This window comes from Solanum verrucosum, unplaced genomic scaffold, assembly GCF_900185275.1.
Source record: "Solanum verrucosum unplaced genomic scaffold, falcon-dt-bn FXZP01000306.1, whole genome shotgun sequence".
Lineage (NCBI taxonomy): Eukaryota > Viridiplantae > Streptophyta > Magnoliopsida > Solanales > Solanaceae > Solanum > Solanum verrucosum.
This window is the reverse complement of record NW_026020398.1, coordinates 1,395,289-1,420,385: the sequence shown is the minus strand read 5'-3', so window position 1 is coordinate 1,420,385 and position 25,097 is coordinate 1,395,289. Positions and strand designations below refer to the sequence as shown.

At 35.8% G+C, this 25,097-nt stretch overlaps 2 protein-coding genes across 2 annotated transcripts in view; both read right to left on the bottom strand.

The window, feature by feature from the left end:
• Positions 1-9,866, bottom strand: part of LOC125839432 (putative calcium-transporting ATPase 13, plasma membrane-type) — a 73,745-nt gene extending 63,879 nt beyond the window's left edge. Inside the window, exons 1-2 of the mRNA XM_049518406.1 lie at positions 9,528-9,866; positions 1,684-2,724 (exon numbers count right to left, since the gene is read on the bottom strand). Coding sequence (XP_049374363.1) covers positions 1,684-2,724; positions 9,528-9,843 — 1,357 coding nt within the window. The 5' untranslated portion in view covers positions 9,844-9,866. The remainder of the gene's footprint in view (positions 1-1,683; positions 2,725-9,527) is intronic.
• The window catches only part of LOC125839483 (putative calcium-transporting ATPase 13, plasma membrane-type), a 136,375-nt gene that overhangs the window by 63,931 nt on the left and 47,347 nt on the right, over positions 1-25,097 (bottom strand). The window lies entirely within an intron of this gene.

Here is a 25,097-nt window from a genome sequence, read left to right as displayed (position 1 = left end):
GAACAGTTATGCACTTGACAAGCCAACCAATTGGCCAAGATGCAGCAGCAAATCCAATGCAGATACCCCATTGCCCCCAATTCAGCCTCTCTGTATTTGCAAACTTCTTGAGGAACTCCACCATCACCACTTGGAGAACCAATGTAATTCCAATGATTGCCACAAATAACTTGTTCTTGTGTATCCCCTCAAAAACATTCTTCTTCTCCAGCTTTCTTGCGTTGAATTCATTGAACACTTGGCAAAGAACAAACGTGTTGAAAATCAATGTATCGTTTACCTTCTTGTTGACACCAAAGATGGATTCTCCTTTGAATTGTAAGGTCAATAAAACAGCAATCTGATATAAGGCCTGAGCCATTAGATTCCTCCACATGATGTTGGTGATAAGTGGTGCAGTCCTACCGACTGGTTTCTTCTTCATGAGTTCCTCGGTTGGCTTCTCTGTTGCGAGTGCTAATGCCCCTAATGTGTCCATGATCAAATTTACCCATAGCAATTGTACTGCTGTAAGTGGTACCTCACCAGATGATACAGCAGCTACAAAATTGATCACGAGCGCAGCCACGTTTACTGTGAGCTGAAATTGGATGAATTTCTGGATGTTGTTATAGACACAGCTTCCCCATTTCAAAACTGTGGCAACTGAAGCAAAGTTATCATCCAAGATGACTATATCAGAACTCTCTTTAGCCACTTCAGTGCCTTGAATCCCCATAGAAAGTCCTATATCTGCTTCCTTTAAAGCTGGGGCATCGTTCGTTCCATCACCTGTGACAGCGACCACATGACCTTTCTTTCTCAAGCACTGCACCATTAGAAGTTTGTCAAAAGGGGATGATCTTGCCATCACGCGTATCTTCTCCACTCTCTCCATCCGTTCTTCATCTGTGAGGCTGCGAAATTCTTCACCTTCTATGACTGCTCCTTCATCTACTTCCTGATTAGGATGAAGAATCCCACATTCTGTTGCTATGGCTTTTGCAGTGAAAACATTGTCACCAGTGATCATCTTGATGTTCACACCAGCATTTTGGCAAGCTTCCACTGCTTTCTTCACGCCTGGTCGACATGGATCTTTTAGGCCAACAAAGCCCGAAAGAATTATAGAGTTGTCTGGAACAATCCCATGAATATGCGCATGATCATCCTGCTCAGCTTTTATCACTTGCTTGTGTGCAAATGCGATACATCTCAGGCTGCTGGCAGCCATTCCTTCAATTATCCTGTCACATTCTTCCTTATCTGATTCCTCTAGAGGTTTTACATTCCCTTCTAGATCATAGTAATGGGAGCACATTCTTGAAATCAGTTCAGCAGCACCTTTCCAATGTGCATGAATTGTGCCATCAGTAATGTTCTTGATCAGGACACCGCTCTTCTTTTTCTCCGAATTGAAAGCTTCCACATGTAGAATGTTGAAATTTCTTTTCATTTGATCCATATCCATGTTCAGTTCCGTAACAGCCCACAAAAGAATAGTTTTTTCAGTAGGGCTGCCTGAGAACTCGAAGCTGGAACATGAATCAGTGGATTTGAAAACACTACCTGTAGTGTTTAATCCAACACCTTGATGTAGTAATTCAAGAACTTTGGCTGAAATTGTTGTATGACTTTCCGCTTTCACGTGCTGTTTGCCTAAGAAAAATTTTGTGACTGTCATCTTATTTAATGTAAGAGTACCTGTTTTGTCTGTACAGATGGTGGTGGCAGATCCCATAGTCTCACATGCGGAGAGCTTCCTAACCATTGCCTGATCAGCCATCATTCTCTTCATGGAATAAGCCAGAGTAAGTGTAACAGCTAAAGGCAAGCCTTCAGGAATCGCGACAACAACAATGGTAACAGCAGCAGCAACAATTCCCACCACAGCATTGATCACATCATCAGATGATGTCTTGCTCCCGTTGAATTCTTTTTTACCATTCTCATCTTTTGTGGTGCCAGTAAAGTACCTAACGAATAGGACAACAAGAACTAAGAAAGCAACTAGCAACCCAACTTTACCAATCGATGTAGTAAGCTTGTTGAGTCGCTCTTGGAGAGGGGTTTGCTCATTAGAATCACTGCTGATTTGGCTCATCATTTCACCCCAGGTCGTGTTCATTCCAACCGATGTCACAAGCATCATGCCATAGCCATCGACAACCTTCGTGCCAGATATCAAGAATGGATTTCGGGTAAGGTTAATCTCTACATGATCACTCTCTCCAGTCATGCTAGATTCATCCACTTGTAAAGAATGGCCTTCTACCAAAATCCCATCGGCGGGGACTTGATCTCCAATCTTCAAGCAAATGACATCTCCAACAACAATTTCAAATATCGATATCTGCTGGCGCCTCCCCTTTCTAACAGCTTCAACTGGAATATTCTTGCTCACTTTAGAAAGCTTATCAAACTGTCTGTTTTGTCTGAAATTACTAATAGACGAAACAGCGATGACAAGAAACACAGCGACATAAATACTCCCTCCATCATACCATCCTTCTTTCAGTCCATGCTCCTTAATTCCAAATCCAAGAGACAGAGCAGCACAGAGCAAAAGTATAATGATGGTAGGATCCTTGAATGATTCCCAAACAAACACGAAGAAACTCTTAGTAGGTGCCTTACGATACGTGTTGCTTCCAAAAGCCTCATGTCTACGTGCAACGTCTTCTGAATCTCCGCTTAGACCATTAGTTGTATCACTTTTGAGAGAAGCAGCAACACCTTGTACACCTCCAATATTAGCAAGTTTGTCAAAGTTTTTATCTTTGACAAGCTTAGCTAGACTTGAGTGATCAATGCCTGAGAAAAAAGGCTGGTGTTGAACTACATCAATCGCGATTGTATCATTCGATACACAAAGTATTTTTCTTGGATTGTAGGCAGGTGATCCATGACTATAAGATGGTACAAGGGCAGTTTTAAAAGCTCTGGAGCAATAGATGATTGCAAAAGCTAAGTGCCATCTTTTTTTGTTGGAGGTTTCAATTTCTTTTGACAAGTCAGTTGTGATTTTGTTCATGAATAGGTAATGCAAGTTTTCTTCAAACATGTTTGACTGAAAATGTGTATAATAATAATGAAAGGACAAAAAAGATCAAATAATTTGTGATTGTGTTTTGGAGTGAAGTAGTAATAATCCCCTGGAAGTTAATCATATTATATAAGTAGTAATACACCGCGTAATCAAGTTGATGAAGTTTAGTGGATATTTCCATTAACCGCCTTTGAAAAATGCATAATCTATGGATGGTCCTCCCCTATTATTTTCTTGCGGCCCACGATCTAATTAAGCTGGGCTTCTTGTACAAGTGACCAATTTGTTTAATAAAGAGAAAACTTTAGAAATAGGAAACATAATAAACATAACAAAGCTTTATAGTTATAATCGATAATTGCACTTCATAGCTATAGTTTTGTTTGCTATGGAGGCTGTTGTTTGTATATTTCGCTTGCGAATATACAAATAGGGTAAGTATATACAAATTCTGTATTTATACATTTATAATTTTTTCAGAACTCTTTTTATATATTTCGCTTGTCAATATACAAACATGGTATTTTATTATGATCTTTTCATAAATTGTATACAAATAGCTAGGGTAAGCATATATAAAACTTTGGATTTATACCATCATGAATCGAATTATACAAATTCTGGATTTCTACAAATCAGAGAAATTACACAAATCAGGCGAATAGCAAGAATTTGAGAAACTGTAGGTATAGTACCTATTATAGGCTAAACCTGTTCTATTCTGCATAATTTCCCTTCAATAAAACGACTATATTTATATGTATGTATCGATATTGCATGAATAATATTCCCTCCGTTCCATTTTATATGAGTTATTTTGACTTGACATGCAATTTAACAAAGAAAGGAAGAGTTTTGAAACTTGTGGTTTAAAATAAATGATAGATATTTGTGTGGTTATAAATCACTTTATTAAGGATAAATATTTTAAAGTTAAATTGCTACTTAATATAGAAATGTGTTATTCTTTTTGCGACTGACTAAAAAAAAAAAAACAGTCATATAATTGGAACATAAGAAGTATATATACTAATTGTGTATATATGATGTATAACTATGTATTGTTTTTGGTAATAATTGATAATTGGTTGTTTTGGATAAGAAAGTTAGACTCAATAGAGATTATGCTTAAATTTTCCAATTAAGTTCTATAATTGAATTTTGGGATAACTACGATCCGAAACACTTTAGTCAACTACAAAACACATATGTTGTAAATACTTGTACTAAATATACATAAAATATACATGATCCAAGGTATGTAATTTGAGTTTAGTTGAAACTTTACACAATTATATAATTAGAGTTTGAATAATATATATTGTTGGTGTAAAATTATATCTTTTGCACAGTCAGATAAAATGTAACTCTTACCACCTATTATAGCAGATTAGCTAATAATGATCTCTTAACTATCATACTATTTCATAACTCTTTAGTTACATAAAATTTTCACCTTGCATTGTTTGACAAAATAAGCGAACTGATACATTAAGTTTTCGTCTTATGCGAAATTCGGAGAAGGACTAGACTCTTAAGACATAAATGACTTATGTATAAGCTAAGTTATATTATAAATTAATTAGTATATTTTAACTTAACTGTTAAGTATACTTATCATTATGTAGCTACGTTTCTTTTTGTTAACAATTTGGTCATGTCGACAATATGGTCCGTGTGTGAAGTATTTAAGTATTTGTTTCACAAAATATAATTAATGCCATCACCTAGTTTTGATATATATGTAAAGTTCACCGACAATGTTTAGGAGCACTTTATAAATCAAGAAAAAAAATAGAAACAAGATGCAATTGATAATTATATGATGTCTTACTATAATAAATACTAGTAATAAGGTAGCACAAGAAAATCAAACAAAATTTAGGAATGAAAAAGGGTTCCAAAAAGAAAATACTTAGACTTTGCATATATCCACTCTCTCAAAATCTTAGTTGTGGAATCACAATGGATCTAGTACTGTTGTGATCGTTGAAGAAAAAAAAATTAAGAAGAGACATACACCTTATTTGCTTGTATAGTTGAATCTTAATTATTCCATTTTCAGTTATTAAGTTTGTCTATTTTTTAGATTTTAATTTTAATTATTCAAATCTTAATATTCTAAGTGTTTCTTTTTCTGTGTTTTGCAATCACAAATAGAGTTTTATAGAGAAATTAAATAGGCTAAAAATATTGGAGCTTGAGTCCAACAAGGTATAGATTCAAATTTAAAGTTTATCAATTCGATTTATTCAAATTTAAAGTTTATCAATTAGATTTATTTAAAATTTAAAGTTTATCAATTAGATTTATTTAAAATTTAAAGTTTATCGATTATCGATTTATAGACATGCTAAACAATTTTAGAATCATTAAGATATTGCTTATCGATTATTGGTGATTGATCATTACTGATTTGGTTATCAGTTTAACAGTTCCAATTTGACACAAAATAATAATAAATGAAAATCATTTAGAGTATGACAGATTGCATCTTGTTCAAAAGTAACATAATCGAAAGTTTGAGACAATAAAAAATAAAAGTATGCAAAACTAAACTTTGAGTTAATTATTTTATATACATACATATAAATGTAATTATAGGTTAATCGGTTAAGGAAAAACATCAAAATATTAAGAACCGATAATCCATAGTGAAACTAATCAAAAACCATTATCGAAACAGCTAAATCAATTACCCATTACAGATAAATCAATAAATTCTGGTTAACATTTCAATTCAGATAGTAGAAACAATGTCTTTGTAATATATCATAGTGGCGCGAAAAGTAATTGGAAAGGAAGGCTCTAATTCTGCTATCAGTGTCACATGATTTCATTCATCTTTCAACTTTCCAATCCCCAAATTGATGCGTGACTGAGTAGGTCAAATTAGGAAGAGAGATACAAAATCACCGGTACCGGAAAGTACTTCTGACTGAAAATTCTTAGGCATTGCATCGGCCATCGGCGATCAGTCTATATTGCATAAACTGAAAGAGGTAACAAACTGACATCTCTTCTCATCCCTTGGGATCCATATTACACACATTTTCCACTTCTGAACCCTGCTGTGATCAACCTGAAAACAAGTTTTATTGCATTCTGAATTCTATGATGATTGACAAGGATTGAATTAGGAAATGGACTTTGTCTACGTAGAGAATAGCAGAAGAAAAGTATAATTGAGGAAAGTTCGGCTAGTTCAATATCGTTAAGGAAGATTTTGGATAAGAGAATGCCTTCTAGCTATGAATCTAGAACTTTTAGATCTAGCTTTAAGAGTAGATCATTCTAGAAGCTTTCATAAAAAATCTAAGTTTTTTTTGTAGTTCCAAAAAATTAACTTTAGTTAATTCAGTTTATTTGTTGAATTTCTTCAGTCTTTACTACTGAGAGGTGGAGAAATTTGGATATGCAAAGGGAGAAACTCTGGACTTGATACTTCTAGATATGTTCAACTCTTAAGGTGATTCCATTCCACTTTTAAGTTTTAAAAAATGTGAGTTCAGAATTTGATATTTTTGTTGATATTTTAGTAATTTTTAACTGTAAATCTATGCTCTGTAACTGTAGTAGAAGAATTCTGTACAACTCTTTATTTAGAAACATACCATAGAGAAATACAAGTAGTGAGTAATAAATGAATGCAACATAAATCAACCATTTCACAACAAACTAATACAATTGCAACAAACTAACTTATGGACCAAAAAAAATGAACATCTATATTTACTCTATTTTAACCTGAGATAACTGAAGATTGGTCTCTCTGGGACATTTATGCACTTGACAAGCCAACCAATTGGCCAAGATGCAGCTGCAAATCCAATGCAGATTCCCCATTGCCCCCAATTCAGCCTCTCTGTATTTGCAAACTTCTTTAGAAACTCCACCATCACCACTTGGAGAACCAATGTTATTCCGATGATTGCCATGAACAGCTTGTTCTTATATATTCCCTTAAAAACATTCTTCTCCTCCATGTTTCGCGCGTTGAATTCATTGAACACTTGGCAAAGAACAAACATGTTGAAGATCAACGTATTGTTTACTCTCTTGCTGACACCAAAGATTGATTCTCCTCTGAATTGTAAGGTCAGTAAAACAGCAATCTGATATAAGGCCTGAGCCATTAGATTTCTCCACATAATGTTGGTGATAAGCGGTGCAGTCCTACCGACTGGTTTCTTCTTCATGAGTTCCTCGGTTGGCTTCTCTGTCGCAAGTGCTAATGCCCCTAATGTGTCCATGATCAAATTTACCCATAGCAACTGTACTGCTGTGAGTGGTACCTCACCAGATGAAACAGCTGCTACAAAATTGATCACGAGCGCAGCCACATTTACTGTGAGCTGAAATTGGATGAATTTCTGGATATTGTTATAGACACACCTTCCCCATTTCAAAACTGTGGCAACTGAAGCAAAGTTATCATCCAAGATGACAATATCAGAACTCTCTTTAGCCACTTCAGTGCCCTGAATCCCCATAGAAAGTCCTATATCTGCTTCCTTTAAAGCTGGTGCATCGTTTGTTCCATCACCTGTGACCGCGACCACATGACCTTTCTTTCTCAAGCACTGCACCATTAGAAGTTTGTCAAAAGGGGATGATCTTGCCATCACACGTATCTTCTCCACTCTCTCCATCCGTACTTCATCTGTTAGGTTGCGAAATTCTTCACCTTCTATGACTGCTCCTTCATCTACTTCCTGATTAGGATGAAGAATTCCACATTCTGTTGCTATGGCTTTTGCAGTGAACACATTGTCACCAGTGATCATCTTGATGTTCACACCAGCATTTTGGCAAGCTTCCACTGCTTTCTTCACGCCTGGCCGACATGGATCTTTTAGGCCAACAAAGCCCAAAAGAATGAAAGAGTTGTCTGGAACATTTCCATGCATATGTTCATTATCCTTCTGCTCAGCTTTTGGCACTTGCTTGTGTGCGAATGCAATACATCTCAGGCTGCTGGCAGCCATTCCTTCAATTATCCTGTCACATTCTTCCTTATCTGATTCCTCTAGAGGTTTTACGTTCCCTTCAAGATCATAGTAATGGGAGCACATTCTTGAAATCATTTCAGCAGCACCTTTCCAATGTGCATGAATTGTGCCATCACTGATGTTCTTGATCAGGACACCGCTCTTCTTTTTCTCTGAATTGAAAGCTTCCACATGTAGAATGTTGAAATTTCTTTTGATTTGATCCATCTCCATGTTCAGTTCCATAACAGCCCATGAAAGAATAGCTTTTTCAGTAGGGCTGCCTGAGAACTCAAAGCTGGAAGATGGATCGGAGGACTTGAAAACACTACCAGTAGTGTTTAATCCAACCCCTTGATGGAATAGTTCATGAACTTTTGCTGAAATTGATGTATGACTTTCTGCCTTCACGTGTTGTTTGCCTAAGAAAAACTTTGTCACGGTCATCTTATTTAATGTAAGAGTGCCTGTTTTGTCTGTACAGATGGTGGTGGCAGATCCCATAGTCTCACATGCTGAGAGCTTCCTAACCATTGCCTGATCAGCCATCATTCTCTTCATGGAATAAGCCAGAGTAAGTGTAACAGCTAAAGGCAAGCCTTCAGGAATCGCGACAACAACAATGGTAACAGCAGCAGCAACAATTCCCACCACAGCATTGATTACATCATCAGATGATGTCTTGCTCCCGTTGAATTCTTTGTTCCCATTCTCATCTTTTGTGGTCCCAGTAAAGTATCTAACCAATAGGACAACAAGAACTAAGAAAGCAACTAGCAACCCAACTTTACCAATAGATGTAGTAAGCTTGTTGAGTCGTTCTTGGAGAGGGGTTTGCTCATTAGAATCACTGCTGATTTGGCTCATCATTTCACCCCAGGTGGTGTTCATTCCAACCGATGTCACAAGCATCATGCCATAGCCATCGACAACCTTCGTGCCAGATATCAAGAATGGATTTCGGGTAAGGTTAATCTCTACATGATCACTTTCTCCAGTCATGCTAGATTCATCCACCTGTAAAGAATGACCTTCTACCAAAATCCCATCAGCAGGGACTTGATCTCCAATTTTCAAGCAAATGACATCTCCAACAACAATTTCAAAAATCGATATCTGTTGGCGCCTCCTCTTTCTAACAGCTTCAACTGGAATATTTTTGCTCACTTTGGAAAGCTTATCAAACTGTCTGTTTTGTCTGAAATTACTAATAGACGAAACAGCAATGACAAGAAACACAGCGACATAAATACTCCCTCCATCATACCATCCTTCTTTCAGTCCATGCTCCTTAATTCCAAATCCAAGAGACAGAGCAGCACAGAGCAAAAGTATAATGATAGTAGGATCTTTGAATGATTCCCAAACAAAGATGAAGAAATTTTTACTAGGTGGCTTATGATACGTGTTGCTTCCGAAAGCCTCATGTCTACATGCAACATCTTCTTGATCTCCGCTTACACCATCAGTTGTATCACTTTTGAGAGAAGCAGCAACACCTTGTACACCTCCAAGGTTAGCAAGTTCGTCAATGTTTTTATCCTTGACAAGCTTAGCTAGACTTGACTGATCAATGCCTGAGAAAAAAGGGTGGTCTTGAACTACATCAATCGCGATTGTATCAGTCGATACACGAAGTACTTTTCTTGGATTGTAGGCAGCTCCATGTAGTGCTTTAGTGCTGGTCTTAATTTCAAAAGCTCTGGAACAATAGATTGTTGCAAAAGCTAAGTGCCATCGTTTTTTGCTGGAGAAATCAACTTCAGATGGCAAATCAAGTGTAATGTTCAGGCAGAGATAATGCAAGTTTGCTTGAAACATCATGGACAAGTCTTTCTTTGACTATGTAAAGGTAGAAAATGCGAGGTTAATAAAATTAATGTTTGTAGTATGTATGGCGATCGACGAAACTTAACTAGTTCAGGATTGACACGTAGTTAATTGATATACGAGAGAAAAGATTCAATTGTGTTTGGAATTGGATGAACAAATTTGTTTCATGGAAGTTCCTTTTATAGTGAGGCTAAAGTATGGCCCGCGTAAGAAGTTATAACGGGAATTTATTGACTTTAATTATGTTTCCATTGGAGGTGATTTATTTTTTTGTAATGTCCAAGCATTTCCAGCTTCCTTCCACACTATTTTGGATTAATTTATTTTGGGTAAAGTCACAAATAGTTAACTTTTTAGTCTTTGTAAATAGTTATTGTTCTGAAGTTTCAAATTTCACATGTAAAGTTCCAGGATATTGTTATGAAGTTTCACTTGTCGAATTTGAAAAAATGATTATTTTTCTTAGAGATGAGGTCGAAAAAAATGGCTAGTGAGCACTATTTCGTTGTTTTTTGCGGGGAACATGATCATCTTAAGGGTGTACAATAATAAAAACATATCAATGAAAAAGTGTTTATCGTTTTTCACTTTGAAAACAAAAGAGTACTCCCCTTTTCAAAGATGCAAAACTTTGAAATAAAAAGTGGGACCACAATTTTAAAGCATAGTGCCTAGTAAGCTTTGTATTCAAATAAATCGAGCTTTTTTCTCATATATTGAACTATCAAACATACCTAATCTTTCCGACAAATTTGAAATCCAAACCTGGTCGGTCTAGTTTAATAGCAGAGTTATAAATGTTACTAAAGAACTCATCATTTACTACATAAATAAAAGGAAAAAAAGTCTGATATACTTCTTAACTTTGTCATTTAAAATTAATATATCGTTCGTTATGAAAGTGACTCAAAATTTGAATGAACACTCATCTGCCCCTCTATGCTCGCCTTGTCTTAATTGTGTCGTGTTAAACATTTTTCCCTGCTAAACTTGCAAGAATTATCATTTCATGTTTTCTACTAAATTATCTCTATCCATCTATATAGAAATTCACTACTCAATAAATTAATCCAGAGGATCGAATACATCTAAATTAACTACTTTCAATATGGAGCATAAATTTATATTAAGAAATTTAGTAAACTTGTTATAAATAATAAATATTACTCCATACATAACTTTAAAAGTATATGCTGAAAATTCTTAAAGATCGCCTATAAACTTATATCATGAATTCGTCTCTACACAAATTCTAAGAAATGTGAAAATGAGTTGTATTATAGAATACATAAAAGAGGTGAAAAGGCACAACAAATCTAAAAGGAAGAACAATATTTTCAGATTTGAATTTTTTATTTTAATTCGAATCAATAATTACTACTGGGAGTTTCCAGGAATTTCAGTGCAGTAAAACAACATTATCTGAATATGTTCTTTGCGCTTTAACAACTTTGCTTTTACAATTTCAACATAAATACGTACACATACTATATATTATCTATTGATCTAAGTATGTACCTCGAATTTTCTACTGTTTGGACATATTATTTATGTCTGGTTTTAATTTATTTTTTTATGTTTAGTTGATCAATTTTTTGCGAAAATATTTTTTTAAAATGTGAAAAATTATTTTTTCAATGGAAGTGAAAATAAATTTTATAAATAGCATTCTACTAATTGTCTCCTCCCCACCCTTCAACACACCGGCTTGCGGCCAGAGGTGGAGCCAAAGTTAGGAGTTTGGAGGTGCTAAATCAATTTGTTTGGGGTTCACAAGTTAATATACATAATTTTTTATAATTTTCTAATACAAATATAAAGTCTACGAAAAGCTAGTGGATTCGTCTGAACCCATGAACCCCACCTAGCTCCGCCTTTGCTTGTGGCTACCATCACCCTCCCAGAGCCGCACCACCTCATACACCTACGTACCCTTCAATTCTTATTCTATAATATTTATCTAGATTATATAAAATATTTATGAGATAATATTATTTGATGCTTCTTTACTGAACACTGAAAATAAATAAATGTCTCATTTATTTTCCAGAAAAAATATTATCCAAAAAAAAGATATTTCGTGAAAAACATTTTCACATGTAAACAACCTAAAAAGGTGCTTGAATTTGCTGTCTTCTTAAGTTTGCGTGGAGGTGTAATTGATGTTCCCTTTTCCCCATAACTTTGGGGATTAGTATTCTTTTGCATTGATTCATCCACTTTCTAGTCCCTTCTATGTGGTTTCCTAATATGATGTAGGATTTTTCATATAGTCTTCACATTTTTAAAATAATAGTTGTGGGTCAAGCGAAGGATCTATCGTAAATAACTTCTTCATCTTCATAAAGTTGAAACAAGATTATGTACATATCATTTTTGTTAGAATATTATCTCATATGCAAGATTGCATTCGATATGTTATTATATTAAATTGAGGATCTATTAGAAATAATTTTTTTATTTTCATATAAGGTATGAGCAAAAATTACATAGATATCTCATTTGTGAGATTACGTTGAATATGTTATTACTTGAGTCGAGGATTTTAGAATATCTCATTTATAAGACTACACTGAATATAACATTATTATGGTAGTCTTAAGTTTTTGTTAGAGTCTAAGGCAAGTAAAACGTACGCTTAATAATCTTTTCAATTAACCAATTTATCATGGACATATAGTAAATTAATATTCTTTTTAAAAAAAACTGCTACTGCTGTGTTTTTTTGATGATAAAGAAATGACAAATTAATTAGCAGCTATATGGTCAACTATATATTTAATAACTTAAGTCTTAAGATTATTTCATTCTTATGCAGCTACTTCTAATGTCGACAATTTTTATCCGTGTATTTTATTAATAAATGCTACAGCCAATTTATTCCATTTATTTTCTATCACAAACCTAGGACAGTTAGGGTTGGGCAGAAAATTAAATGGCAAACAATATAATATTGAAAATTTTGAATTTGTTCCAAGTTTTCAACGACAGTGTTTTATTATTTTTGCTTTCTTGTTAAGTACGAAATTTCTTTTTATTTTTTATAATAAAATTGATGTATTAACTTGCGTGCACCTTATCCATTTCATTAACGATTAGGTCATACATGTGTTACCCAATTTCACTATGGAGCTTTAATATATAGTGGCATTATAGTTACGTTGTTCTATGTTTTATTTTTGTTTCGCCGTTCAAGTTAGTTTACTTAAATATTTATCCGTAATGGGTGATTACTGATTAAACCAATAAAATTAATTTTAGTATTTAAAAGGTAATGTGAAAATACATATTAGAGTCGATCATAGTTAAGTACCAAATGTACATACCAAAGACGCATGCCTAGCATGCATTAGTTTGGTGTGAATGCTTGGTGCAGGTAAATTTTTATTGCGGCTTAAACTCTAAATTAAGATGTAATAATAAAGAGCTTACATATGTTTTCTACATTATCAGTATAAATATTCTTTTATATTATTTTGTTATTTTTATTTATTGTAATACATAATTTATTCTATTTTTAAGATTATAAATTTCATTTTTAAAGAAAACTAATTGCGTGAAAATATTTTTTGATCAAATTATAAAATTAAGTCTACAGTTTTGAATATGTCATTCTCATGTATATCTACTTATATATAGAAGATATTAAATGATGGACAAAGTCCTCTAACAATTTGAATAATTCTAATTTCTAACCTCCCTTACGTAAGATAATAAGTTTCAAATGATGATATTATTATTATGTCAGATTTCTTACCTCATAATTGAAACTTTCTCTGTCTCAATTTATGTGATATTATTTGATTTGACACGAAATTTAAGAAAGAAAAGTTGACTTTTGAAACTTATGGTTTAAAACAAGTCATAAATGTTTGTGTGACTATATATAGACATTTTAAAGTTAAATTATTACTAAATATAAAAACATAGAGTATACTTTTTGGAACAGACTAAAAAGAAAAGTGCATTTCATTTTTTCAATAAGCCTATATATGAAGTTTGTTGCGAAGGGTCTCTCAAGTTCCTTGATAAGTCTTTCCAAGAAGCTTAATAAAAGGGAATTCTACTTGCTATGATATTCGACGAGAGGGAGTTGCTCGGATGGTAAGCACCCTTCACTTCCAACTCGAAGGTTGCGAGTTCAAGTCACCAAGGGAGCAAAAAGGGGTGGGAGCTCCTATGGAGGGTAAAAAAAAAAGATATTCTTTATTTTTCCTTTGTCAATGTTAGGTATTTAAGAGTGCATTTTGATTTTTGGGAAGAAAATGAAGACCTAATATAGAGGAAAATGTGAAAGAAAATTTTGTTAAGGATTAATATCTTACCATACAATTTTCTAAGATAGTACACTTTCTCTATCAATATGAAATATTTTGTTCAAGTAAACAATCAACTTTTATTATTAAAATGAGAAATGATAGACACAACAACACATTCTTTGGAAAGTCCTCAATTAAGTAGTAGTCCGTTTACAAAAGAATAGTGTCGTTTTTCATTTTTTGCAATTCTTCAATTTTAACTTTGTATTTGACATGTTTCAGACCATACGATTAAAAAGTATTGATACATTCTACATATCTTTAATTGAAACCATAAAATTCAAAAAATATTTTTATTTTTTAAAACTCCGTATCAAATCAAAACCTGATAATAAATTAAAACAAAACGTGTACCTTCCTATTATAATAAAACACACATAAAGAACTTTGGAAGTCTTGTGGAAAAGAAAAAAGTGGCACACTCATCGTCAACCCCAGTCAATTTTTATTTTGAATTGGTCGTATGTCATATAGTAACATGATTAATATTGAATAAGACCCAACATCAAAGTTGAGTCTTTTTTGCAAATGCAACATAGTTTCTGGGTAGACAATTACATGACCTATTGGATGTTACTATAACAAATAGAGAATTTTATGATAATTATGTAGTAATAACTAATAATAATAATAATATGAGAGTTTTACACAAAATTCATAATATTAAAAGCTAATTATATCATATTCTTACTCTTTTCCAAATCACAAAATTCCTTAAATTTGGTGGAATTCGGATACATCCCAAAACGTCTCAATACATTGCGTCCTAATTTCGCATACATTGTTATTTTGGAGCTGATGTTAAGTTTTGATGATTTAACAAACTTAAAGATCCAACAAGGAATCAGATCATTGTTATTGGGACTGCTGACAGTGAAATGAATGAATAAACTTAGTGTGAGGAATATTTGACTGTCATCATTAAAAAAGGGGAAAATGTTATATTCTAGGTGTTTTGATGATCCTCACAAATGCAGGGACCTGGTCCCTGGCTGAGTTCTCTCGTCAAGATCTATAATGGGGTACAGTTGTAAAGTTGTCGTGTCAGAGGTTGGTGAGGCATCAACGTACTACACCAATCAAAATAGACGAAGTTGTTTGTCCAACGGTCAATAACTCTTTATGGTTGACTTAGTCAACACGACAAACAACAAATTAATTCATTAATTCAAAAGGAGAGAGTGACATCAAGTCTTCTCAAGAACTCACGAAGAAAAGTTTGCAAGGGACCTGGTCCCTGCAAGACTGCGTATGTGAAAGGACGACAAAACAACTGTCAGAAAAGCTGCCACTTCTGATATGGTAAGTGCACATCCTTCCAGAGAGGCAGGCTCTTAGCCAATGGGCGGTCCCAAGGAATTTGTGTTCATTTTAATATAGTCTCTTCCAACAAAACACAAACTTAAGATTTGGCAAACAAAAACTTGGATGTTCTCTGAAAATTCATAAGCTTGAAAAGAAGGTCATCTTCAAGGAAGAACATTGCTCATATCAACAAGGGACCAGATGGAGTATTGAAGAGTCTTTGTTGTATTTAGAGCTTTGTGTCTCATGTGCTTATATTGTAAATCTATTCTTAATCTATAAAGGAATTAGATCTTCATTTTGTTCTACCAAAAGTCTAAGTCAGTTAAGGTCAACTAATTTAGTGGGAAACATTGTTGCTGCTTAGTCAAAATTCTAAGTCATCTAGTGGTAGGTGATTTAGTCGGCAATGTTGTATCTGATTAGGTAAAGTCTAAGTTATCTAGAGGTAGGTAACTTAGTGGGCAATGTGGTATCTACTTAGTCTCGGTTAAGTAATTGTTGTATTACTTAGTGTGAGATTAGGAGGTTAATCTCATTGTTGTGGTGTAAACTATGTTTTACTTTTGCTTAAGAAGACTAGTAAAAACAGTTTGGAAAATCCTATGAGACAGGTCATGGTTTTACTCCCTTGATCAAGGAGGTTTCCACGTAAAAATCTTGTGTCTGTTTCATATTGTGATATTTACTTTCTGCACTGTTATTCTACTGAGGGACCTGGTCCCGTGGTCACTGGTGGACGCATTCATTCCAATAATTGGTATCAGAGCGATGGATTCTCTGTCTAGTTAACACCAAGAGAACAGATCTTGAAGGAATGATGGCTCCACCAAGTTTGGAAGAAGGTCAATCTACCACACGTCCTCCTCGTTTCAGCGGTCAGTTATATGGGTTATGGAAGAATAGAATACATGATTATATTATGACAAAAGACAACGAGCTCTGGGATGTGGTGCTTGATGGTCCTTATGTTCCTACCAAGGATGTAAAGGAGGGAGATCTAACTCGGATAGTTCCCAAGTCTAGAAGAGAATATGATGATATAGACAGAAAGAAGATCAAGAAAAATTATAAAGCCAAGAAGTTGCTGGAATGTGGAATAGGAGCAGACGAATACTCAAGTTAAGAAGTCCAAGGTTGACATGTTGACAACTCAGTATGAGAACTTTATCATGAAGGAATGTGAAAACATTCATGAGATGCACTCCCGATTTACGTCTATCACAAATGAACTTCGTTGTCTTGGTGAACCCATTCATCCAAGAAAGAAAGTTCGAAAAATCCTTCGAGTTATTCCCAAATCATAGGAGAGCAAAGTGAATGCCATCACTAGAGAAAAAGATCTGAAGACCCTTACAATTGATGATTTGATAGGCAACTTGCAAACCTATGAGTTGAACAAACTACAGGATTCATCCAAGAAGGAAGGAAAGAAAGACAAATTCGTTGCACTGAAGGCATCTCAAAATGATGCTTTTGTAAATGAGGAAGAGATGGTTTTTTTACTAGAAGGTTTCAAAAATTGTCAAAAAGCATGGAGGATTTCATAGAAAGGGCAACCCTAGCAGAACAACAAATGCAAATGATCTTTGCCACAAGTGTGGAAAGCTAGGACATTTCATGAGAGATTGTCCAAGCCCCAAACATGAGTTTCAAGACTATGCCAGAGGAGACAAAGATAAGCGTAGGGACCAACTATGTTGGGCGAAAGGCCAATGCTGATCAGATGGTGAAAAAGGCCTTTGTTGTATGAGGAAATCCTTCCAGCGACTCTGAGGAGTCTGAACATTATGGAGATGTTTCTATGATGGCTGTCAAGGATGAAGAAAATGTCTTCAACTCAATTGTAACATCCGGTAAGTTGAAATAACTATGAAGAGGCTTAAAAATCGAAAATAGTCATTTTTGGAAAGAATTTAAAAATCTGGAAAATTTGGCTGTGGGGAAAAAATGAATTTTTGGCCAACTTTGAGCAGTCATAACTTCCATCTCAGGATGAGTTAGGATTAGTTCCAGTTATGGTTGTGAATCTTGTGGAATGACCTTTCCAACGCCGCCAAGTTTGCTCAATTCCGAGTTCATATGAGCGAGTTATGCCTTTTAGAAGTTGGGCAGTTGGCATGGAAATCTGTCCGGAAAATTAAGGGCATTTTGGTCTTTTCCCTAGCTATTTCTTTTGAGGTTATATTGTTCAGTTAGGCTGATACTTGGATCATTTTGTTCCATTTTAAGAGAGTGAAAGCTAGGGTTGAGAGTGAAGAAGAGAAGAAGAGAAAAAGAAGAGAAGAAGAAGAAGAGATCAAGGAGTTTTCGTCAAGATCATCGTGGATTTTCGTCGGGGGTGATCCCTATCAAGGTATGTGAGTTATTTGTGTGGGTTGACCCTTTCCCCCACACACCAATCTCATTTTATGATTTGAGAAAGGATTGGATATGTTGTTGAAGTTGTTAGTTGTTGTTGATGTTGTTGATTGTGTTGTTGAAGTTCTTGTTGGTTGTGGGACATGATTTGGTTGTATTCTTGAGTTGAAATCTATTGTATATTGAGGGATTTTGTGATCCCTAATGGGTGGGATTGGAACCTTGGAAGTAAGGATGGTTTAGAGTTGAAGAAAAGAGGGATAAAAGTCCGATTTTTTGGGCTAGGGATTGGCGCGTCGCACCTGCCAGCGCGCCCCAAGAGGGGCTCTGAAGCCCAGCCCTTGAGGCGGCGCGCCACTCAGAGCGCCAGCAGGTGACCTCTGACCTTTGAGGGCTGGCGCTCCGCGCCTTGCAGAGCGTCAAGGGCACCAAGTTCCTCCCTTTCTTTCACACTTTCTCATGCATGTTCCTAGGTGTTATACCTATGTTTCCTAGTTGTTTCCAACACTCAAATGTACATTTAAAGCTCCCGAACTCATCTATAAACATGCGATTATATGGCTTGAATCCATAATCCAATTCAAGGCGAGTTAGTATCAAAGTCAAGGGAAGTTAGAGTCAAGTCAAGTAAAGTCAAGAAGTAAGTTCAAGCAAGTCTTTAAAGCTTTTCAAGAGTCATTATTGAACGTTTTAACTTCGTTTCAAGTTTCAAAGTCAAGCAAGAGTGTTGAGTTCCAAGTCAAGAAAAGAGTCTCAAGTTTCAAGTCGAGTAAGAGTCTTGGGTTTCAAGTTAAGTCAAGAGTTTAAAGTTGAGTCCATTCTCTCGAAAGCTATTAGGGAACTATATATTCCCCAAGAAGTTTATAAATGTTTTACATTTACATAAGAAAGGAATCATGTTTTCCAAAAGGAGCCGTTTGGCTAAGTTTTGAGTAATTATCTCAATTAAAGAAAGAGGCGTTTAAAAACACTTATGAGCCAAAGCATTTTTGGGAGTAGTATTGAGCACCGAATTGGGGACACGAGTTCATACTAACTCAACTCTCCATAAGAACCATGCGCCAACATGGGACTTGACGTATCATTCTTTTTAGATGATCACGTAAGATTAGGCTAGTGGATCCACTAAGCAAAAGTAAGGTCCTATATCACGGCAAGGTATAGGATGGTCCTCGGGCAACGTGAGGTAAGACGTTGTATCATCACTAGGGCTCATAGTGGTGGTTGTCGGTTAAAGAACCTCCCACAAAAGTTATATTACTTTTAAGTAATTAAAGTTGAGTTTGTTATTGTTTTATCATTAACGAGTTAAGTTATTTACATTGTTTTTTTCTTAGATATTTATGTATTGCATGTGTCTTATGACTTTACATATTTGAGTTTAGTTGTTCATGAGTCGGACAGAGTCAAGGTAAGTGTTCTCTTGTACTCCTTTCAAGCTTAAGTTGTGGTTCAGATTTCCATCTCGCATACTCGTACATTCCACGTACTGATGCCAGTTGGCTTGCATCTTGTTATGATGCAGATACAGGTACCCCGGATCAGCATCTTGTACGCCGTTGATCCAGCTGAGCATTCCAGAGTCAGTGGTGAGCCTTCTTGCATTCCGGAGGACTCAATTATTTTGTGTTCTTAGTTTTGTTCTACTAGGGTGTTGTGGGGTCTGTCCCAACATCCATCTCAGTATATTAGAGGCTTCATAGACAGCCAGTCAGTTAATTTTGAGTCTCTTATCTATGTATATATGTAAATATTCTATTTTGAGACTCTAGTTGCCTTTTGGTATGTTATGCATCAGTTAAGTTGTTTTATAACCTTTCATTGTATTGAGTTGTGCTGTTGAGTTTAGTTTCCGCTGAGATAAGAAAGCCAGGCCAAGGGTTCGCATGGGGCCAGCAATGGTGTCTGGGTGCCGGTCCCGCCCAGGGTGTAGGCTCGGGGCGTGACATCAATATTCTCATTGATGGCTAAATCTGATGATGAAGATGACAAGGATGAGGTAACTCTCTTCGATCTTAAAAGTGATTTAGATACCTTGTCAATTAGAAGATTGATAAAACTTGCTGCTGTTTTGATTGACTCTGTTAATAAGTTAACAACTGAAAATTTGCTTTTGAATGAAAATCTGAACCGTAGTGAAGATGAAAAAACCACCCTTACTTCACATCTGTTTGAAATGAACGTGAGGCTGAGTATTCTAGAGACTGAAAGTCGTCAAACTGAAGAAGGACCTGGTACCTCTAAGAGTGGAAAAATAAAACTCAGTAGCTTTGAACTTAATTTAGAGGAAAGTCTTAAAATTTCTGAGTCTAAGCTACTTGCAACACTCGAAAGAAACTCACAGTTAGCAAATGATCTCAGTAAAGTTAAAGAAGAGCTAAATTAGTCCTTGAAATAGACTGACTCCTCAATGATTCTTTCAAAATTGGAAAATCAGAAATTTAACAGCGGGAAAGGCTTGGTGTGTCGAAAGATAGAACCTTCATATAATCTTCATAGCAAGTATGTGTTTATGTCCGATAACTTGTTATGCACCCGCTATGGAAGAAATGGCCACATGTAGAGAAATTGTGAATCCTTGAGAAAGACTAAAGAAAATCAAGTAATGTTTTGTAAAGTTGACAGAAAGAAGGTACCTGGTCCCAGATACTGATTCAGTAAGAATGCTTTGCCACAATGGACTAGAAGGTTTCTCATTATGCCTCTTGATAGTTTTTGGGAACTCCATCTCAAGTGGATTCCCAAGGCTAACAAGTGATTTGTTATGCAAGTGAGAGGAGGTAGTAACAGTCAATGTTGGTTTATGAATAAGTGGATGCTCAAAGCACATGACTGTGAAAATTAGAAATTCTCCTCTCTCTCAGGGCACTTCAAGGTGGAGGTGTCTCATTTGGCGATGGCAAGAATGGGTATATTTTTTTTGGGGCAGACATGTTTGGGAAATCTATGGAACACACTTTTGAGGATATGTACTATGTCAATGGTTGAAGTACAATCTTTCAAGTGTTTCATAGATGTGTGATGAATGAAATAAAGTTAAGTTCTTATCAGAAAGAACGTGTGGTCACAAACTTGCTTTCTCGAGCGATGATTTTGATAGAAAAAAGATGCAAGAACATGTATATTGTTGATCTGATTATTGCTCGTTGAGACAGTCTCACTTGCCTTAGTTCTCAAAGTGAGAATGTTGAGGTATGACATGAGAGACGTGCTCTTGTGAATGTTTCTCTACTGCACAAACTTGTGTCAAAGGACCTGATCCCCAATTTGCACAAAATGAAATTTGCAGATGACAAAGGTTGTGACACTGGTGTTAAAGAGAACCAGATCAGACCATACTTCAGGTGAAATATGCAGGCTTTTAATATTTGAAAGAACCTTCAGGCTGAAGTGATGAATGTTACATGCTCTGTGACCAAAATTATGACATTGAGAAGCTTAATCTCAATGAAGTTCGAAAGAGTATCAGTGGGATATTCATCCTCTAGCAAGGATTATCTGGTGTATAAAAATATGTGCATTGAAAAAAAGATGCTCATGTGATTTTTGATGAGCCTGGAAGAATTGAGAAGTAAGTTGCAAAACAAAGAAGATTTTGAGATGGAAGAGATACTTCAGATTCAGAGAGATGGTCTCACAAATCCAACAGTCCCAAGGAAGCTGATGCAGATGATGAACCTGATAAGGGACCCGGTCCTATGGACAGTGCTGAGCAAAGATGATGCAGTTCAAACTGATAATGTGAATTCTGGAGATGATTATGAAGAAGCTAATAAAGCTCAATTTGAAAGAAGCAAAGTATGACACTTGGTTTCCCAACCAGCTGACAGGTTGTCCAAGTTCCTCTCAACAATGGTTTCAAAAGAGGTAACATTGACAAAATCCTCTTTTTGAAATCACAAGGAAATGAATTGCTGATCATTCAAGTGTATATCGATGATGTCATCTTTGGAGCAACCTTTTAAGTTGTTGTGTGAAGAGTTTGCCGCATTCATGGGTAGTGAATTCTAAATTAGCATGATGGGAGATTTCTTCTTAGAGCTATAAATTCAGAAAACCTTTAAGAATACCCTTGTTTGTCAAGAAAAGGTCATCAAGGAGCTGCTCAAATGGCTTAACATACTTGAAGTCAAAACAATGATAAAGAGGGGTAATGTCATTATGAAGTTTTGTAAAATGGAAGATCAAGTGGCCGACATCTTCATTGAAGCCCTAGGTGAGGACCAGTTGTATACTCTCATAGGACCTTAACTACAGAGAAGAAGTTAGCACAACATTCAGGGCAATTGATGTCTAATCAAAGACAAGGACCTGGTACCAGTTCAAAGAAGCTGCTGAAAAATTTTCATATAATGGATGCCTAGACAATTCATACTCTCATGGGCACTAACTTGAAGCTAGATGTTGATGAACCTGGTTCATTGACTTCATTTTTGTACAAATGAATCACATTTGAAGGTTGCTAAGAGAATTCGAAGACACTTGAAGATAACAGGGACCTGGTTCTATTTTGTCCATCAGGAGACTTTTTGATTTGGAGGAACATGTGATACTGATTATGCTGGGTATCAAGTTGATGGAAAGAGTACCTCGGGAGTGAGGCTTATGTTATCGGCTGATCTCTCACTCATGGGAAACTAAAAGGCAAGATTCAGTTGCTCTTTCAACAACTGAGGCAGAAAGTGTAGCAAGTGCCTCTTGATGGGCTCAACTCTTGTGGATCAAGCAGCATCTTGAAGCTCTTAAAGATCTGGCTGAAATAATCAAACTAATGTTGGGAATGCTGAAACTTTTTTGAATGGATCCTGCCTGAAACAATCAACTCCCTCATGAAGGTATTCTTACTTTTCAGTTATGTATGTTTTATCAAATTCAGTTTCATACCTTTTGTAGGTATACACACATGGCAAAAGGGCTGAAGGAAAGGAGAGGTCTGGACAGATATATGCAATCACATTCAAACTATAGAGAGGGACCTGGTTTGTTCTCGAAGGCTAGCACTCTTAACATTGCAGTTTGAATTATGCATGTGAACCGTTACAATTGCCACATGTCTGTCATTTAGGTATCTGATCGTTGTCCCATCTTTGAATACCTAAATGACATCCTCTTTCACATAATACACCATTTCACTTCCTTTATACTCCATATTTCTTTTCAAATCCCCTTCCAAGATCAGAAATTTTTAAAACCCTATTTTCTCCTCTCTAAAAAACACTTCAAATGGTTAAACTCTTTGTTCTTACTGGAGATTTTTATGATGAAGATGGTTTAAGTGAAAAGAGGAACCAGGTCCACCTAGCAAAAGAAAGACGTGGAAAAGATGTTGTTCAAAAGGGGGAAGTTAATATTCTGAGAACTGAAAGCATTCTGAATAGGAGGGTGTCTGATTTTAAAAAAATGAAATGAAATTTCTTTTTGGTTCCTCAATCATTGATCTATTCATCGCTGAGGCTTTGGGTAAGTTTGATTTTACCAATCTTTATGTTATGAGAAACCCAGGCAAGTGTTGGAAGCTGACAATTGATCTTGCTAACAAGGATACTGAAATGGTTTGCCTGATGTAACACCCCAGAGAGTTTTTCGAACTAAGACTCGAGCCGTCCTTCATATGGAGTGAGATTTTACTGTGGAATAAAATTTCTTGAGTGTTAAGTTAAGGTCCCTAGATATAGCACATTGAGTTCCAAGAAGAGTTGAATTGGAAATAGTCATTTTTGGAAAGAATTTTAAAGTTTTGGAAATTTGGCCAAGTATGGAAATCAGTGAATTTTTAGCCAACTTTGAGCAGTCGTAACTCCTATCTCAGGATGATTTAGGAGTAGTTCCAGTTATGGTTGTGAAGCTTGTGGAATGATCTTTCCAACGCCACCGAGTTTGCTCGATTCTGAGTTCGTATGAGCGAGTTATGCCCTTTGAAAGTTGGGCAGTTGGCAGGGAATCCGTCCGGAAATTTTAAGGGCATTTTGGTCTTTTCCCTAGTTTATCTTTTGGGGTTATATGAATGTGTTAGGCTGATTTTTGATCAGTTTTACCTTTTTAAAAGAGTGAGAGTGAGGGTTTTGAGAGAAGAAGAAGAGAAGATCAAGCAAGAAGATCGTCGTGGTATCGTCGGGGGTGATTCCTATTAAGGTATGTGAGCTTTTAGTGTTGGGTGATCCTTTCCCCCACACATCAAACTTGTTTTATTTTTGAGAAAAGGTTGGTCATGTTGTTGGAGTTGTTGGGTTGTGTTGTTGAAGTTGTTGGTTGTATTTGTTGAAGTTTGTGGTTGTGTTGGTTGAAGTTTGTGGTTGCGTTGTTGAAGTTTCTTGTTGGTTTGGTGTATGTTTTCGGTGGTGTTTTTGAGTTGAATCTATGGTATATTGAGGGTTTTAATGATTCTAAGTGATTTGGGGAAGAAACCATTCGATTTTAGGTGAAATAAGGTGAGAAAACGAGAAAATGAGCTTGCTGAAATTTCTGGGTTGGGGGCCTGGCGCGACGCGCCTGCCAGAGCGCCCCAAACTCACCTCCGAAGTTTAGGGGCTGGCGCCCCGCGCCACCCATGGCGCCAGGGTCACCTGCCCCAACCAGTTGTCGTCGGTTGCCCCATTTGAGTTCATTTAAAGTGCGCATTCACTCATTTTCGATTCTAATTACTCTAAGTTACTTCTAAACACCTAAAAAGTCATTCCTAACATGATCAAAATCTTGAATTCATAATTCAAATTCAAGGTAGAGTTGAGAGTTATGTTTTGAGAATTCTTTCAAATATTCTAAGGAAATTCCTTTGAGTCCTTGTGAGGAGTCGTCTACAATGTCTAGTAACTTGTTTCAAGACTCGAGCAAGTGAGTAAGAAAATGAGAAGTGTTGTAAACATGAGATCATTATGTCTTGAATCCATAATCCAATTCAAGGCGGATTAGTATCAAAGTCAAGTGAAGTTAGTTTCCAATTCAAGTGAAGTTAGTTTCCAATTCAAGTGAAGTTAGATTCCAATTCAAGTGAAGTTAGTTTCCAATTCAAGTGAAGTTAGTTTCCAATTCAAGTGAAGTTAGTTTCCAAGTCAAGTGAAATTAGAAGTCAAGCTTAGAAGTTAAGTAAGTCCAAGCAAGTCTTCAAAGTTTTTCAAGAGTCTTCATTAAACGTTTTAACTTCATTCTAAGGCTCAAGTTCCAAGTTAAGTATCGAGCTCCAAGTTAAGTATAGAGTTTCAAGTCAAGCAAAGAGTCTCAAGTTCCAAGTTAAGTAAAGAGTAAAGAGCATACAGTTTACAG